This window comes from Globicephala melas, chromosome 20, assembly GCF_963455315.2.
Source record: "Globicephala melas chromosome 20, mGloMel1.2, whole genome shotgun sequence".
Lineage (NCBI taxonomy): Eukaryota > Metazoa > Chordata > Mammalia > Artiodactyla > Delphinidae > Globicephala > Globicephala melas.
In genome coordinates, this window is record NC_083333.1 from 5,952,886 (window position 1) to 5,971,767 (window position 18,882).

The 18,882-nt window shown below is 40.8% G+C and overlaps 1 protein-coding gene across 1 annotated transcript in view; it reads left to right on the forward strand.

Moving 5' to 3' along the window:
* Positions 1–18,882, forward strand: part of EFCAB5 (EF-hand calcium binding domain 5) — a 114,639-nt gene that overhangs the window by 81,605 nt on the left and 14,152 nt on the right. The window contains exons 14-21 of the mRNA XM_060290160.1: positions 614–828; positions 2,093–2,249; positions 4,865–5,154; positions 7,901–8,070; positions 8,800–9,028; positions 10,603–10,755; positions 15,783–15,886; positions 18,211–18,464. Of these exons, the coding sequence (XP_060146143.1) occupies positions 614–828; positions 2,093–2,249; positions 4,865–5,154; positions 7,901–8,070; positions 8,800–9,028; positions 10,603–10,755; positions 15,783–15,886; positions 18,211–18,464 (1,572 nt within the window). The remainder of the gene's footprint in view (positions 1–613; positions 829–2,092; positions 2,250–4,864; positions 5,155–7,900; positions 8,071–8,799; positions 9,029–10,602; positions 10,756–15,782; positions 15,887–18,210; positions 18,465–18,882) is intronic.

The following is an 18,882-nucleotide window of genomic DNA, read 5'->3' on the forward strand; positions in this document are numbered from 1 at the left end:
ATATTAGTCAAGACTCTTTGGGGGAGAGGTGGTAGTGGTGGTATTTACAGACTTATTTAACTAGTGAGTCCAGACTGCAGCTGGCTTCAGGCACAGCTGAATCCAAGAGCTCAATAATAGCAGCAGGACAGTGTCTCTTTGCCTCTCAGCCCTGTTCTTCTCTGTGTAACTTTCAGTTTTAGTTTTCACTGTATTGTGGCAAAGATGTCCATGAGAGCATCTCTAAGCCTACATCCTACTAGTTCAGGAATCAGAATATAAGAAGAGTGATTCTCCCCCAGTAGTTGCCCCAAGAGTTCTGGGGCTAATTCTCATTGGCCTATAGTGGATTCCATTGCTGTCCTATGTGAATCATTGGCCGGACCTATATCACATGGCCATCCTTGAAGCAAGGATGGAGGAAGCTCAGAACTACCTGATACATCTAAACTGACAATGGGGGAGAGATGTTTTCCTAAATCAAAAAAGGAGGGTGCTGAACTCATGAAGGGAGCATGAATTCCTGACAGGAAAAAAAGGAGCAGATGTCCATTACAATAAGTACTCGTATATTTTCCAGAACTTTGATAAAATTGTTCACTTCACTGTTTGATGTATGTTTCTTCCTTGATAGACCTACACTCGATGATCAGAAATATTCAGTCTTACAAGGAAATAAAAGGTAGGAGTGCCTTCAATGGAGTTTCCTTCAATCTGCTCCAGTTTGTGCAACTCCTGGAGACATTTGTTGGTGAAGATGCCCCCTTGAGTGTCAGCGAAGCCCTCACCTCCTTTTTTAAGAAGGGCTTTGTTGAAACAAAAGAAGAGAAAAGGAGTGGCTTAGAAGAGGTGAGTAATATTATTTATCAGTAAAACAGGTGAGGTCACTATTATAAATAAATCTATCAATCTCAGTTGCTCCTAGTCTAGCTCTTCTTAAATAACTTACAACCAAACCTATCCCTTTAGTTCAACCAGCATGGCCATTAAATACTTCATTTGAATGTCAAATATTCTAAGATCACACTCCAGAGAACTCATTCTCCTAGTAAGAACATGATTTCTGATGGCAGGTGATGGTTTATTTTACAGCTGTGTTTTTGCTCCTCTGAAGCTGGAAGAGCAGATTCCGAGGAACAGAAATGTGTATATACAAAGATGTGTGTTTGTGTATGTGTGTGTGTGTGTGTGTGTGTGTGTGTGTGTGCACTGTCTGCTGTGTGAGTGCATTTGCAAATGCACATACGTAGGGGTACAGTTGTGGCTTGAATATATATTTTTATTCATGTGCACCAAGGTAGTACATATTTCTTAAGAAATTACTACTTACTTAGGTGATAAATGCAAACACATTAGCTGATATAAACAACTTATGTACTCTTACACGAAACACATAAATCAGGTTCACCAGGCATATTCAGTAAACTTATCAGTCTTATGAGTCTTCTCAACCTAATCTAGAGTTGATATTCCTTTTGCCTCCTCAACTGCTATTCCCCCCATTTAATCAAATGGTATATGTTCACTTTCTTTTAGCAACAAAATTAAATTACTGTCTAGTTGACATAATCTAGTAAAAAAGTCTAAACAGTAAATAAAATTAATATCAAGTTAGGTCAATGTTAAATATAAAAAAGAATTTTTGAACACAGTCATTTTTTTGTTGTTTGAACACTGCCATCCAACCCCCTTTACTACAAAACATATTCCATCAAGAAGCCAGGCAGAGCACCCCATGTTTTATCACATTCTTGAACAACTAGTAAGGGAGTGGAAAGGAATGAATCAAAGATTCTCAAGGAGTGAGTCCCCTTCCTAAATTAATGTGTTTTAGCTCAATGCAGAGAATGCCTGCTTCTTGGCTTAAGGTGAAACAAAGAAATGATATTTAGAGAACTAAAATTAAATGCTTCATTTAAAAAATTTTTTTAATTAAAAATTTTTTTAAATAATAAAAAATTAAATGCTTCATTTTACCATTCATATTTATGCTTAGTCCCAAAGCAAAGCTGTTTCTATAAAAAGTGCTGCACTTTGGGGGGAATAAGCCTAAGATGCCAGCTAGCACAATACGGTGTATCTTCTGTGCTTTGTTATCCTGTTTGTATCCTAGGCTAGACAAAATGCTTCCCAAGTCCGACGGGGACTTCTCCTAAACGCCCTCTTTCAGAAGTGGGACTGTGATAGCTCAGGCTTCCTGGATCTGAATGAAGTTGATGAACTCTTGTATACATACAAGGAGGGAATGGAAAAGGAATCTATGAAGAAAGGTAAAAATGTAAGAATTTTCTTAAGTTGTGGTAACAACTTGGCTTCAAGTTTCCCGGTATTATGGCATATATACAGTTAAAACACTGGTTGGTCTAAAACCATGAGATACCACTTCACACCTACTAGTGTGGCTATAATTTTTTTTGAGCTTTATTGAGATATAATTGACATGTAACATTGTGTAAGTTTAAGATGTACGATGTATTGATTTGATGCACATATATTGTGAAATGATTACCACAGTAGCTTAGTTAATACTTCCATCACCTCACACAATACCATTTCTTTTTTTGTGATGAGAACATTTAGGATCTACTCTCTTAGAAACTTTCAAGTATACAACGCAATATTAACTATAATCACCATGCTGTACATTTAGAATCCCAGAACTTTTCTTATAATGAAAGCTTGTACACTTTGACCAACATCTCCCCATTTCCCCCACCCCCAGCCCCTGGCAACTACCATTCTACACTCTGTTTCTGTGAGTTTGGCTTTTTTAGATTCCACATATAAGTGAGATCATATAGTATTTGTGTTTGTCTGACTTATTTCTCTTAGCATAATGCCCTCAAGGTCCATCCATGTTGTTGCAAATGACAGGATTTCCTTCTTTCCCATGGCTCAGTAATATTCCATGGTATATGTGTCATTCACATATATACATACATATATATATAATTCATATGTCATACACACACACACACACACACACACACACACCATGATTCTTTATCCATTAATTCGTTGACAGACACTTAGGTTGTTTCCATACCTTGGCTATTGTGAATAATTCTGCAATGAATATGAGATGCAGATATCCCTTCAAGATAGTGATTTTATTTCCTTCAGATATATAGCCAGAAGTAGGATTCCTGGATCATTTGGTAGTTCTATTTTTAATTTTTTGAGGAACCTCCACCTGTTTTCCACAGTAACTATACCAATTTACATTCCCACCAACAGTCCACAAGGGTTCCCTTTTCTTCACATCCTTACCAACACTTGTTATCTCTTGTCTTTTTGATGAGAGTCATTCTAACAAGTGTGATGTGATATCTCATTGTGGTTTTGATTTGCATTTCCCCGATGATTAATGATGTTTGAGCATCTTTTCATGCACCTTTGGTCATTTGCATGTCTTCTTTGGAAAAGTATCTATTCAGTTCCTCTGCCCATTTTTCCACCAGATTTTTTGTTTCTATTGAGTTGTATGAGTTCCTTATGTATTCTGGATATTAACCCCTTATCAGATATATGATTTGCAAATATTTTCTCCCATACTGTAGGTGTTCATTTTGTTGCTACTTTTGCTGTGCAGAAGGTTTTTAGTTTGATGTAGCCCCACTAATTTATTTTTGCTTTTGTTGCTCATATAGTATGACTATAATTTTTAAAATGGAAAATAACAGTGTTTGCAAGGATATGGAGAAATTGGAACCCTTGTGCATTGCTGGTGGGAATATAGAAAATGTCAGAGCAATCAGGAGTTGAATTGTTGTCCAAGACCTTAACTGTACTTAGTTAGATTCCTTTTGTGTACCTGGCTACCCATGCTCTTGGGGTTAAAAGAATCCAAACCACTCCACAGTTCTGCCTATTTTCCCTTCTTGTTTTATCTTTCCGCTTCTACAAGGTCTGATTCACCTCTCAAGTCTGAATGGCTTGCAAGTTTCCCCTGAAGTTACTTAACTTCTTATTCTCCTTAATGACTTTTTCTTATCCTATATTATATTTTTCTCTTCTGATTGATTCTTCTCAATCAAAAGCTACTAAAAATCTTATTCTAATGTAATAAGTTCTCTCCTTCATTTGCTTAGATCCCAGTATAAATGATTTTGCTCTTCACTGGGTTTAAGGATTTATCTGATTACTTTAGCATAACAGATTTCAAATTCTTGAAGTATGTAGTACATGAGGGAAAGAGCAATCAGAGTTAGTTAAGGTCTTCAACCCTTTCAGAAATGAACGTAACCAATACGTTGATCTTCAAAGGTACCTAAGTTTATCAACTGTCATGTGTTCTTCATTAACTATGCCTTCTACAAACTGTACATTATACTACACTACTTGTCTTAGACTGCCTCCAAAGACAATTTACTTAATGAAGCTTCAAAAGGCATAATGAGGTGGTTTCCACTTACAAGATGGGAAAACTTCATAACAGAGAACTATGTTCCACAGAGGAAAAGATACTACACAATGGTCAGGAGAGCTGGGTTCCAATACTGGATCTTTCACTAAATGGTCACAAGACCATGGGCAAGTTACTGAACCTCTATAGAGTCAGGTGTCCACATGGGTAAAATGAAGGAGTTGGACACGATGGATTCTAGAATTTAAGGGACCTAAGGATGATGTTATAAGGTTTCACCTGGCTGAGTGGTAGAATTAAAACAAAACAATAACAGATGACATAAGAGTCATCTTGAGTTCAGTATAGGAAGTCACTGTAAGATGTTCCAGTGGACTTGAGGTGCCTTTGATATGCCTGGTTTTCCATGGGAAGCAGTTGTCAGAGGCTTCAATTTGCTGTAAGAGAGGAGAATGAAAATTTCCCCCACAGATGAATGAACTTTTGATTAGTTCTTGGTTTTGTATTTATGTCTTTTAGCTAAACTACACATCCAATTTCCAAAGCCACACCCTGGTCACGAAGTGAGGTTGTCTTCCAAACAGTTTCAGAAATACATAGAATTGGTTGTATCTGAACTCAGGGGCAACGAAGATCAAGTTCTGGAAAGCGTTGTGGAGTTTCTGATGAATACTTTAGAAAGGAGCCGTGTTGAGAGTCTGAGAAATTGTGCCAGACAAAAGTGGCTGCACCAAATCCAACGTGCTGCAGAGACAAGTGGGGTATCCCTGGAGCCAGTGTACGCAGAGACCTTTAAGGCCCTCACCCAGGTGTGTTTTCTAAAATGATATACAAGAGAAAAATTTTCTTACAATAGGTGATGTGCAATGGTTACAAAGGAGGAACACACTAAATTCTCTTGAGAAATTGCTGCTATAGATGTTTTATTCACTCCGATACTTTACAATGACCCAAAGCCTAGTAAAGTTGCAACTGGAATGATTGCAAGTTGGCAAGCAGAGAGGAAAGGTATAAGAAATAAAATTATGTCTTGGGATTCCTAATTTCATTTGTGCCAAAAGTCAGATAAGCCTAGAACAGACAATAAACTGACATTAAAAAACAATCATGGGCTTCCCTGGTGGCGCAGTGGTTGAGAGTCTGCCTGCCGATGCAGGGGACACGGGTTTGTGCCCCGGTCCGGGAAGATCCCACATACCGCGGAGCGGCTGGGCCCGTGAGCCATGGCCGCTGAGCCTGCGCATCCGGAGCCTGTGCTCTGCAACGGGAGAGGCCACAACAGTGAGAGGCCCGCGTACCGCCAAAAAAAACCCAAAAAAACAAAAACCGTGAGGAATGTTCATTGCAGCACTATTTACAATAGCCAGGACATGGAAGCAACCTAAGTGTCCATCGACAGATGAATGGTTAAAGAAGATGTGGCACATATATGCAATGGAATATTACTCAGCCATAAAAAGTAACGAAATTGAGTTATTTGTAGTGAGGTGGATGGACCTAGAGTCTGTCATACAGAGTGAAGTAAGTCGGAAAGAGAAAAACAAATACCGTACGCTAACACATATATATAGAATCTAAAAAAAAAAAAAAGGTTCTAATGAACCTAGGGGCAGGACAGGAATAAACACGCAGACGTAGAGAATGGACTTGAGGACATGGGGAGGGGGAAGGGTAAGCTGGGACGAAGTAAGAGAGTAGCATGGACATATATACACTACCAAATGTAAAATAGCTAGCAAGTGGGAAGCAGCTGCATAGCACAGGGAGATCAACTCGATGCTTTGTGACCACCTAGAGGGGTGGGATAGGGAGGGTAAGAGGGAGACGCAAGAGGGAAGGGATATGGGGATATATGTATACATATAGCTGATTCACTTTGTTATACAGCAGAAACTAACACAGCATTGTAAAGGAATTACACTCCAAGAAAGATGTTAAAAAAAAAATAGCCATGAGGAGATGTACATGCAGTTTAAGCTACATTTCCCTTGCATGATGTTTTGGGAGTCAGTTTTAAAAGGAACTATTTAAATCATAAAGTCATTATAAAGTAGAATCCAACATGACACTATATTTCATAGCACTGCCTAGAAACAATCTGAGACTATCACAGAATCCTGTCACTTAAAATACATGACCTGGATGGACCACTGTCCACAGCTCTACTGCCACCTCAGACACTCCCAGCTTGCTGCTCTTTCCAGGCAGAAATAGCATGGCTGTCTTCTACATATATCACAGCTTCCATTGATCCAGGGAAACTATGTCATTCATCTCAGCTAAATAGCAGCACTTGATTATGGGAATCATCTCCTGAATGGCTGAATTTTCCAATATAGTTGGAAATGATGTGACCAAAAACAGGAGGACAATCAAGAAAAAGAGATATTGCTCCAACTTGCTTCAGAGATCTGCAGTACCCTAAGATACATCTTTTTTTTTAAAATTATTTATTTTTGACTGTGTTGGGTCTCATTGCTGTGTGCGGGCTTTCTCTAGTTGCGGTGAACAGGGGCTATTCTGTTGCAGTGCGCGGGCTTCTCATTGCGGTGGCTTCTCTTGTTGCAGAGCATGGGCTGTAGGCGTGTGGGCTTCAGTAGTTGTGGCACACGGGCTCAGTAGTTGTGGCTCATAGGCTCTAGAGCGCAGGCTCAGTAGTTGTGGCACACGGGCTTAGTTGCTTCACGGCATGTGGGATCTTCCCAGACCAGGGCTCGAACCCATGGCCCCTGCGTTGGCAGGCAGATTCTTAACCACTGCGCCACCAGGGAAGCCCACCCTAAGATACATCTTAATACATCTTTGTTAGTTAGCCTATTGATCTTCTATGTAGAAAAGGAGGAATCAAGGCAGAAGGGAAAAGAAAAGCACAAAGAGCAAACCCAAGTACATAGAAAGAGGAGACAAATATCAGAGAAAGTGTCTCTCATGTCCCCAATTTATGGGCATATTTAATATATGTGTTAACATATAATATTGTTATAATATTTTAGGTACAGAGAATTCTCAGTTATTTTAATTAGAAATAGTAGTTGAGTAAAGTCTGCAATCTGTATCCCCAAGTAATCCTTTCCTGAAATGATGTAAATCAAATGTCATAGCCAAACAATGTTAAGATTTCTTGAGAGCATTTTTTCCCATATTCACATCATAGTAGATGGTTAAGAAATATGAATGAAATGAAGTCATCTTGTTGCCCCAGCTCTCTAAAATAAGTACTTTTAACTGAAGCCCATACAACATGAGTATGGTTCAAAGGGATCCAAGTTGTAAACCTCTAAATTTAAGTAGACCTGGCAGGTTTTTTTTTTTTTAAGTAAACTAGTCTGATTGACATAGTGTATATCTATTCCACTCACTAAATCTCAGGTTTCAGGAACAGCTGTGGTGTCAGCTTTTCCCCCACTGCCTATGAATGGTAATATCTGCATCATTTATTCAGGAAAGTTAAATTATCGGGTTCAGATACACAAACTGGCTAATGAAGGGAGACATGATTAAGAGAATAGCTCTTTGGCTATTGGCAAATAAATGGTCAGAAACATTCTGCCATAGGATGCTGAAGCCCATGGAAATAAGAAGATCAGTGCTCACATTTCCCTCTTAGAAGAAAACCTACTACTGCCTGATAGAGGGAATGTTCTATTGAGGAACATAGCTTGTACTTTAGACGATGCTCCATTTGTACTGAACAAAGTGCTCTACAGGGACATGAAGGGGATCAGGTAAGAATATCTTGAAGAGGTTGGTTTCACCCTTCTAAAAAAAATAATTCCTTTTGTGAAGTAAACTAGCATTGAAATCCTAGTTAGCTGCCCAAGAGAGAAATGCCTCAGATCACCAAACTTTCTAGAGCAGGAGGTGATGGGTTTCCAGTCTTGGATGGTTTTACCTGGTTTTTTCTAGAGTTCACTCTTAGGCATTAATTTTCCATGTAGGGACTCTGCTTCACAGTTTCAGTTCAATTATTTCTGCCTACTCTGTAAGTTATGTCTCCTGCATCCTTTTTATATATGTTTTCTCTGTTATGATCTAAGCTTTTTTTTTTTACTCTGTGTCAACTTTTATTGATATTATTTTCCTTTGTAGCAGTCTTTCCCCAACAACATTTAGAGTCCCACATCAAATGCAGCTGGATATTGCAACCATTATAACAATATAATCGCTATTAATTCCTTGCACTTTCCATCGTGTCCCCCGAATCTGACTGTATCTGGCTCATCCATCCTCATTTTTTCTGAGCAACATCTTTCTTCTTCTATATACACACCATTAAGCTTATTTTTTAAATCTTTCTCTCAAGTCAGACTCTCCTAACTGGTAATTTTATCTGAGTCCACTTCTCTGACATATAATACTAATGATTATGAATGGTTGGATCTAGTTTCCTGCATGGTTTAATATAAAGCCCCCTCCTGTTGCCTTTCTCCCATCCTCATATTCCTATTTCTCAGCTTTACAGTAGTGGATGAAGGGAAGCCAATACACGTCCCCCAAGTTCAGAACCATGGGAACATCTTTTTCTGGAACCATTCCCGCAAGAAGGACGATCAAAATGGGTCATTCCTGGCTCTGCCTCTTCAGGATGCATATATGAGGATCTTTGGGGTCTTGGCTGTCGACACCTTAAGAGATCCCCAGAAAATAAACATCTTCCTACCCCATGAGATCAAATTCTATCAGGTAAGGCACAGAAAAATTCTTCAAGGTCTATGGTAGGGTAGTCTTTCCTTCTATACTTTTTAAAAAACGAAACCTGAAACCAGATGAAAGTGAAGCTATGTATACAGATAGTGTCATCATACTTGTATCAGTCTTTGGAGAGGCTCCCCATTACACATGGAAGGACTCAGCCTCAGTTGTCCATCTATGTCTCAGCCTGTCTGGGAAGATTGTTAATATGTGTCTGATTGCATTAATCATAGGAACAGCATTTTCTGCTATAGAACTGAAATCCAACTATTAGACTACTAACTAAAACCCCAAAAGTAGGAATGAACTTTTAGAAGGGACATATTAATGTTTTATTAATAGTGGTACCTTGAAATCCTTTGCTGTTTCCACAAGTGGTTCTAAATATGATATGCCTTCCTATAGTTCTTATTTCAGTGTTATAATTTTTGAGGATAAAGAATGAAGGAAAGCCTAAATGTTTCTCGAGTATTCGTGTTTTCATGTTAGATCTCAAAAAGGAGAGACACTTTTAAGACTATAAAATAACTGGACCATTTCTACAAGCATTTAAATTTAATTTTATGAATAGAAATTTCAGTGAAGGAAGATTGAAAACCTTTATGGAGGCAATGGACTGGGACATAGCAGCAATCAGGAAGTTGCTATCATTTGTTCCCCTGTATGCTCTTGATGTTTATTTACCATTATTTAAATTTTTCTCCTCTCATTTACTGGATGTACAACTGAGGAAAGTGGTAGAATCGTTTTCCCTGGACATCTTTTTTAATAATAAGTTTCATTCTCATCAGACCTAAGAATCATGTGAAGATATTAAGAAGCAAAATGGAAGAGTATGGAGCTCTCAGTAGGTGAACTATATATGGTCTTATTAGAGAATATGTCAAAGTGAATTCCAAATTGACTCTCTAGCCCTTGGAGGTAAAGGCTCCTAGGTTACCCTTAGATGCCTTGGGTCCTAATATAAAATGCAGATATTTTTGAAGAATTTTTGGTTCCTAGAGTTTCTTGACAAGAAGACCACAGATGGGTTCTAAGGACTTCCTGTCCCTTCTCTGTAGAACAGGCTCTCTTTACGTATCTAAGACGATGGAGTACTCTAGCATGTTGCAGGCCTTGGAACCCAGCACACCTGTACTGCTTGCTGATCTGATGACAGTAGCATTGTAAAGATGCAGACATTAATATTGCATCAGATCAGGGCAGCTCTTACCCATCTGTCCAAGGTTGGCATCAGTTCTTGGCTTTTAAACCTTTTTTTCTCATTTCAAAGTTTATCTTGTTCTTCTGACACTATTTTCTGATAGCACATATCACAGATTTCACTGGATGATTGTCAGGAAACACAGTAAGTTAGGCTGATCTTATGGTAGATCTCTCCTTACTTTTGATTTCACTGTGATTGATCCTTTTTTCATAGTAGAATCTGGAACACTGCCTTTTGAGAATTGATGAATAATTTGTAGGAAGTAGATTATCAATTAAAAAGATAATCCAATTGATGCATTACTAATTATTTTGGTGTTTTAAATAGAAAAGGCAATTTAAATTTTCTGTCTCTACAGGGAGTTGCCCATGTTTTTAGTACTGCCTATCACTACGTCCACAGCCGAGAGCATATCCTGCATGTTGTGATCACTGGCATCAGCTGGCTCTACAACATCACATCCAGCATCACTGCCATCACTACATACTTCACTGAGCCTAGCCCAGCGAAGGTAGGCAAGGCTGGGCAGTGTTAGACCGCCCCAGGTTAACAGAGTTTCTAGATACTATTGTCTTGCTCGTATTTTAAATCATATTCAGTTAGCTATTATGCTATGACCCCAACTCAAGATCCTTGGTTGTGAGTGGCAGAAATCCATCAAACTGCCTTAGGCAAAGGGGGGCAGATTGATTAACTCAGGTAACCAAATGAAGAAAGGGCAGGAGTCAGGCTGGCTTCCGGGACGACCATCTGGGCTCTCTCATGTTATTTCTCTTCCCAGTTCTCACGTTTGCTTCCCTCTGCACTTTGGCTTTGCCCTTCTGGCTAAAGACAGGTTTTTTTCTACAGGGCAAGCCTGATGCTTAGTAACTAAAGAAGAATTTTTCTTTCCTGTTCAAATTTGGAAAAACCAAGGAAAGAAAACTCGTTTTGATCTATCCTGAGATATGCCCCTCCTGGCCAGGGTGGGAAATTTACAGTAACTGGCAGACCCCACCAGGATCGTATGGGTGAACTGGGAAGGGATGAGGCACCCCTGTTTTGGAAGGACACCTTATATCACGCCAATCAAAAAAAGAAAAAAAAAAGGCTCCCTATCTACAATGTGATGAGTTTTTTTTTTTTTTTTTTTTTTTTGCGGTACGTGGACCTCTCACTGTTGTGGCCTCTCCCGTTGCGGAGCACAGGCTCCGGACGCGCAGGCCCAGCGGCCATGGCTCACGGGCGCAGCCGCTCCGCGGCATGTGGGATCCTCCCGGACCGGGGCACGAACCCATGTCCCCTGCATTGGCAGGCGACTCTCAACCACTGCGCCACCAGGGAAGCCCTGTGATGAGTTTTTTTTTTTTTTTTTTAACATCTTTATTGGGGTATAATTGCTTTACAATGGTGTGTTAGTTTCTGCTTTATAACAAAGTGAATCAGTCATACATAAACATATGTTCCCATATGTCTTCCCTGTTGCGTCTCCCTCCCTCCCACCCTCCCCATCCCACCCCTCCAGGCTGTCACAAAGCACCGAGCCAATATCCCTGTGCCATGCGGCTGCTTCCCACTAGCTATCTACCTTACTGCGTTTGTTAGTGTGATGAGTTTTTGATGAATGTTTGCTTTGCTTCTTTACACTTAATGTTAGGATTTTTCATGTGATAAGAAGGGATGGAAAGGGGTCTTCGTTTCAAGAAGGCTAAACTATTCTGCACGGTGCCTGATCAGGTGGTGGCAACACGTTGATTGTCTTTCAGTCCTTTACCTGGCCGTCCCACAGGTGCCTCTCTCCTTCCTTTTTGGCTTCTTTTCCTTCCTTCCCTCCAGGTCCCCGCTTCTCTCCTTCAGTGGCTGGATCAAGCTGATGAGGCCTTGGCTAAAGAGGGCAGAATCACAGAGCTCTCTGATGGGGTGACCAGGCCAAGGAGGTGGAGAATGCCTAGTTGTGGGTGCTGCTCCTGGGGTGGGGTGGAGGTGGGAGCCTTCAAGTGCCTTCTGAACTGGGGCGGACCACCTGGTGTGTATGTGTTGGGTGGGCGGCGGTGAGAACCTCTCAGTATAGGGGGCAGACCACCAGGTCCCATAGGCCACAGACACAGTGGGGCCATAGCGTGTGGGGTCTGGGGAGCATTCCACTTGGCCAGCGTCTAAGCACTTTGTTGGAGCCCTCAGAGAAACAGCACCTAGGGCCCATGAAGAAGGTTAACATCGCCTATAGCAGTCAGCAAGAAGCGCAGCTGAAGGGGCGTGTAGTTTCAGAATTGTAATGCTGTGGACAAGACCACAAGGGTCACTATCCATCTGACCCAAGGCCATCTTATGGAGGTGGAGACCATATCCCGACGGGGAGAGGAGGACCACTCAGCAGCCAGGGTCTGGGTGGGGTCACAGCCAGGTAGAGACCAGTACAGCCTGTCCAAGCCTGTAGTCAGGGGTTTGTCCTAGGTGGGAGATACTAGGTGAGGTTTTGATGTTAATAATGGCTGAGGATGGCTGTAGGGATACCTTTTTTTAAAGCATTCAACTATGGTAACTTAATAAGCCTCTCCCTTACTTTATGCAGCCCCTCCAGATCTACTCTCCTCTCTTCTCCAGCTCGCTCTGTACCTCAGAAAGTAGACTGAATCAATGGACTCCTTGGCCTTTAGCTTCTTCTTGGGATTGTCCAATGAGAGGCACCAGTAGGAGACTGGTGGGTAGAAGGAGAGGGAGGCTCTCCTTCTGCTTTTGGCTCTCCCCTCTGCCAGGTTGCTGTGGGTTAACTGTGTTCTTCGACTAAAGGCCACTGTACCTTTAGTCAAGTGGCCCTCTCCCTCTCCTGTCTTCTCCAAGTTCCAGGAATTGCTTCCATCCCTTGCCTCTTCAGGCTAAAAGTGGTAGCAGCTCCCCATTGTTACTAGGCCTGGGATTCTAAGTACTGCCCATGCTTTCATAAATAGTCCCTTTATTAAACTCTCTTCAAATTAGCCAGTACTGGTGTGTCATCTGCTTCCTCCTGACATCCTGACTGATACAAATTATAAAGTAGATTCTGAGACATCCCACCTCACCTCATGCCCATGTTTCTGTAAGGTACAGAGTCATGGAGGAAAAAGAGTTCTCACTCTTTTGACAATAACTATAAATGAGGGAACATAGGAGTTTCAATTTCTCTTAGATATGAAACTCAGGCTATCTCTTTTATTGTGAATAATAATAAATATCATTATTATTATTATTTATTTAGTTTATCACCCCAAAGCACCTATGTCTAACTATTTCTTTGGAGCACCGAATTTGTTAAATATTTAACTGTGGTAGGCTGAATAATGTTTCCCCCCACCAAGACGTCCATATCCTAATTCCTGGAACCTGTAAATATGTTACCTTAGTGGCAAAAGGAATTTTGCAGACATGATTAGTATTAAGGACCTTGAGAAAGGGAGAGTGTCCTGGATTAGCCAGGTAGGCCGTATCGATTATACGTGTCCTTAAAAGCAGATAACCTTTTCTGGCTATGGTCCCTGAAAGGTGAAAAGATGGAAGAAGAGTCAGAGCGATGGCAGTGTGAGAGAGTTGACACTCTGTTGCTGGTTCTGAAGCTGTACAAAGACCCAAGGTCGCTAGGAGCTAAGGGCAGCCCCCAGCTGACAGCCAGCAAGGAGACCAAGACCTCAGTCTCTTACTTTCCTGAGGTCTAACATGTGCCTGGTTTGCTATCTTAAGTTATATCAAGTAGGCTTTTGAAAAAAGAGATTAGCAGGTGATTTCTGCTTTCCACCTCTCCACATTTCTTTTCTTAGGCAGCACAAACTTTCTGCTTGAGTGGGGAGGAGGGTGGTATACAATACCACAATTAATGTTTCACATCCCACCATACATAATAGAAATCTTTTTAAAAATTTTTCTTTTATTTTGGCTGTGCTGGGTCTTCGTTGCAGTGCGCAGGCTCTTTGTTTCCGGCTTCTCTCTAGTTGCAGCACACGGGCTCTCTAGTTGTGGCACGCAGGTTTAGTTCCCCCACCACATGTGGGATCTTAGTTCCCCGACCAGGGATCAAACCCCCAACCCCAGTATTGGAAGGCAGATTCTTAACCACTGGACCACCAGGGAAGTCACGAAACCTTTTTTTTTTTTTTAACCTCAGGGACTTCAAAAATGCTGTTACCCTGCCCAGAACATTCCCCCCACTTCACTCCATCATGCTTAGGTCCTACCTGAAGCAAACTACAAACTTTACCAAGGGACATAAATTTTTTTCATAAAGTTAAAAAGTCATATCATGATTATTTTCACAAGAAGACCACTTTTTAAAAATATAATTTCTTACCAAAATTGTTTTTAAATTTAACAAAATTCCAAGATAAATTCCAGCATGATTTTTTTAATTGGCCAAATGATTTTAATCTTCATTTGGAAGAAGAATAAATGCATGAGAATAGCTAAGAAAATGAAGGATAGGAGGGAATTTACAGCCATGGTCTGAGGAAGGATGGCTGATTCTATTTCAAAGATTGAAATGATTAAAGCGAGGTTGATACATTGATGACATAAAAATGTAAAACTTTCCTGCATCAAAGTTATAAACACAACTAATTGCCACATATCTGACAAAGGATTAACAATGTTATATAAAAGTCAATGAGATTTTGAAAATCCAGAATAAAAATAAGCAAAGGACAATTTTATTTAAACAAAAAACCTCATGCAAATGGTCAATAAACATGGGAAAAAATGTTCAATTGTTCTCATAATGAAATAAATACAAAGTTAAGTAGAAGATAATTTCTTACCTAATAAATTGAAAAAGATTTTTTTTAAATATAATTTGAAATGTCTGTTAGACATCTAAGTGGAGATATTGAATAGGCAGTTGGTTATATGAGCTTAGTGTTTGGGAGAAATCCAGACTGGTAAATAAATTATATTTAAAACTACTCGAGTGGTTACACATTGTGACTGTATTTAATCCCACTGAATTGCACACTTATGAATGGTTAAAATGATAATATTATGCTGTGTATATTTTACCAAAACAAAACAAAAATCATGAGACTGGATGGGATGACCAATAGAATGAGTGAGGATAGGAAAAAAAAATTTCTGAGACCCAAACCTTGAGGCCCAAGTGTTTGGCATCATTGTGGCTCAAAATTATATTGACCTTAACCTATAATTTGAAAAACATTTTATATTACCTAAGCTTTTCTAATTTTTTTCTATTTATTTGTCCCCAAAAGTCTTAATGAGAGTATGAAGTCTGGGGGACTTCCTGGTGGTCCAGTGGTTAAGAATCTGCCTTCCAATGCAGGGGACAGGGGTTTGATCCCTGGTCGGGGAACTAAGATCCCACATGCCTCGGGGCAACTAATCTGGTGCACTGCAGTTACTGACCCCACAGACCACAACTAGAGAGAAGCCGACGCGCCACAACGAAGAGCACGCACGCTGCCCATGCACCACACCTAAGACCCTGATGCAGCCAAAAACAAATAAATATTTTTTAAAAAAGAGAGAGAGTATGAAGTCTAAGTACTCCTTTCTCTAATGATATCTCTGCCTCTTTTCAAGGATTCAGACTATGTTTTACGAAATATGATGGTCACAGGGCACCTGGGTCTAACAGAAATCCACAGGAATCCCCCTATCATCTTTAGGAAGACTTGCATCTTCAGGTATGAGACATACCTCATGGTCTGTTTTGTTTGACTGCCAGCTTCTGCCTCTTATTAATATACACTGGCTCTCATTCTGATTGGGTTTTAAAGAAAAATTACTGCAGACCTTTGTCTGCCTGGGTCCTTTCCCCCTCAAGTCCTTTTTAAAACAGATTTCAATTTAGTGTTTTATTTTCTATAATTGTCCTGTAAACATGGAATTAACAAAAACCCACCATGGTTATGAAAAATACACCCACATCACTTAATCAGAGCTCATCCTCTTAATGTTAACTAGCCTGTGGACTTGTATTTTTTATTTAAAGAAGACAGTCTGGGGCAAAGATGGGGAGGAGGCAAAGAATGTTGCCTTTAATAAACCCCCAGTTCTAGATAACCTTGAATGCCTCTCACCTGTGGAATGCAAAGACCATTAAACTGTGGACAGATGCAAAACAGATCTTAACTAGAATACATCTTTTGCAAAAAGGGACCACTGCTTCTTAGAGGGTCAGCATAGTTGAATAGGCGGTAACCTATCTCAGACTAGTAGGCTAATTTGACATTTAAGTACCTATGTTAATTCAATTTCAGTTTGGCCTCATACCAGAATGTTCTTTCAGTTTTAAGCTCTTTTCCATACAGTTATTCCTTGTGCTGGTCAAGAGTTCTACAGGAGTCCTTGTAACATCCAGACTTATAACCTCGGATTTCTATGTGTAACTTAGAGTAGGTACTATTTTTTTTTTTTTTTTTTTGGCGGTACGCGGGCCTCTCACTGTTGTGGCCTCTCCCGTTGCGGAGCACAGGCTCCGGACACGCAGGCTCAGCGACCATGGCTCACGGGCCCAGCCGCTCCGCGGCATGTGGGATCTTCCTGGACTGGGGCACAAACCCGTGTCCCCTGCATCGACAGGCGGACTGTCAACCACTGCGCCACCAGGGAAGCCCAGAGCAGGTGCTTTTTGAGGACCTCTGTTGACCAAGAAAGCTTAGCATGATGCATCATTACTATGGTTATCATAAAGACACAAAGTGATGGCTCAGCTGCAGCAAGGGGTAGGAATAGCAAAAGAAGGACATAACCTTCCCTATCATCATAGGATTGATGTTATGAACTATAAGTGTGCTTTTTTTTGGCCATGCCCTGCAGCATATGGAATCTTAGTTCCCCGACCAGGGATCGAACCCCTGCCCCCTGCAGTGGAAGCACGGAATCCTAACCACGAGGGAATTCCCTCAACGTGCTTTTGAGACTATGCAAAGCACCAACATTTTTACAAATACCTCAAAGGAATGACATCTCAATATCATGTAAGGACTTCCCTGATGGTCCAGTGGTTAAGACTCTGGGCTTCCACTGCAGAGGGCGGGGGTTTGATCCCTGGTTAAGGAAGTTCCGCATGCCAAAGTTCGGCCAAAAAAAAAAAAAGATACACTCAATATCATGTAGATGGGGAAAGAGAGAAAGAGATAAAAAGAGATACCTCACTAGAGAAAAAAGAAGCCACTACATTTCTATGAAAACCGCAGGTCCCTCACTGAAGCAGGTGCCCTGCCCAGATCCCCATGTACCTTCTGCGAGGGGCCAGGTCCTACTGCTAATGACTTACACTGTAACTTTCTCTGGAGGAGCACCCTTGAGCAATGGGAGCCTCTCACCAGGAGGTGCCTAAGAGTTCTGTAAACACCCTCTCCACACACAACCCAAGCAGATTAGAGCTCTAATGACTGACAAAAGGCCTCTCCCCTGCCTCAAGGTGGAGCAGAGTCTGGGCACAATTTGCCTTCCAGAGCTCCTCTTGGGATCAGACTGAGGCTAGAGTTCACCTGAAATCACATTCTTGCTTAGCTCCTCCCCCTTGCCTATCGTGCTTTTCTCAGACCCTTACAGGTTTCTCCTGAGAGCACTCCCTCAATAAATCATTTGCACAGAGCATCCCTTTTCTCAGGCTCTGCTTCTAGGGCACCTGACCTAACACGCTCATTGTTCCTTCAGGCATTCAACCAATACGTATTGGACAATATTTAAACAAAAAACAAATACCCTCAGATAAGGATAAGTATATAGTAAAAACAATAAGGCAGAGTATTAGGGTGGGGCGAGACTCAGGTGCAGCTATTTTAGATTGTGGGGTCTGGGAGGGCTTCTCTATGAGGAGCTGAGGGAAAGACCCCTGTGAACTCAAGGGGTGGAGTGGTCCAGGCAGACGAAACAGCAACAAGGGCTGGTGCGGCTGGAGTGTAGTAGGCACAAGAGAAGATGATTCAGTATGTTTGGGTGGAATGTTATGAACAGGCTGTTGTTTTATATCCTTATGCTTATTTGGTTTTGGTTTCAGAGATTTCCTCTTTAAGTGTACAGACAGTTCAGAAGTTGTTTTGGCCTCTGTCTGTGGAGAAAACCACATAGTAGTTCCACTTCGTGAGAGAACAGGAGAAGCTTTGGGAGCTCTCGATGTTAACATTGGCAGAAGTAAGATGTTGTTGTATCGAGAATTTAAAGATCTACAGAAAATGACGAAAGTGATCCAAGTTGCCTGCAATGAAATACTGGGCGAATTATCTGGAGAAATAAAGAAAAACTATATCTTAGGTATTGTACATGTGGCGACCATCTGAATTCATGGATTTAAAAAGTTTTGGGGAAATCACAGACAATGCAATGCAGGATGCATTTTCTAAAATGAACTGTTGCAATATATAGATCTTTCCACATGGAAGGATTTCCTTCTTGCAGTCTTGGGCTGATGAGTATGGGCTATAAATTCTAGCAAAGGGTAAGGAATCACATTTTCTTGGCTAGAGTCATGGTTTTAGAACTGGAAGGACTCATAAAGGCAATATACAAGTAGCATTTATTGGGTTGGCCAAAAAGGTCATTTGGGTTTTTCTGTAACATCTTATGGAAAAACCCGAATGATCCTTCTGGCCAGCCCAATATTAAATGTCACATCATGTGTCAAGCACTTTAAATATGTTATTTCAATTGGTCCTTACCATAACTCTATGAG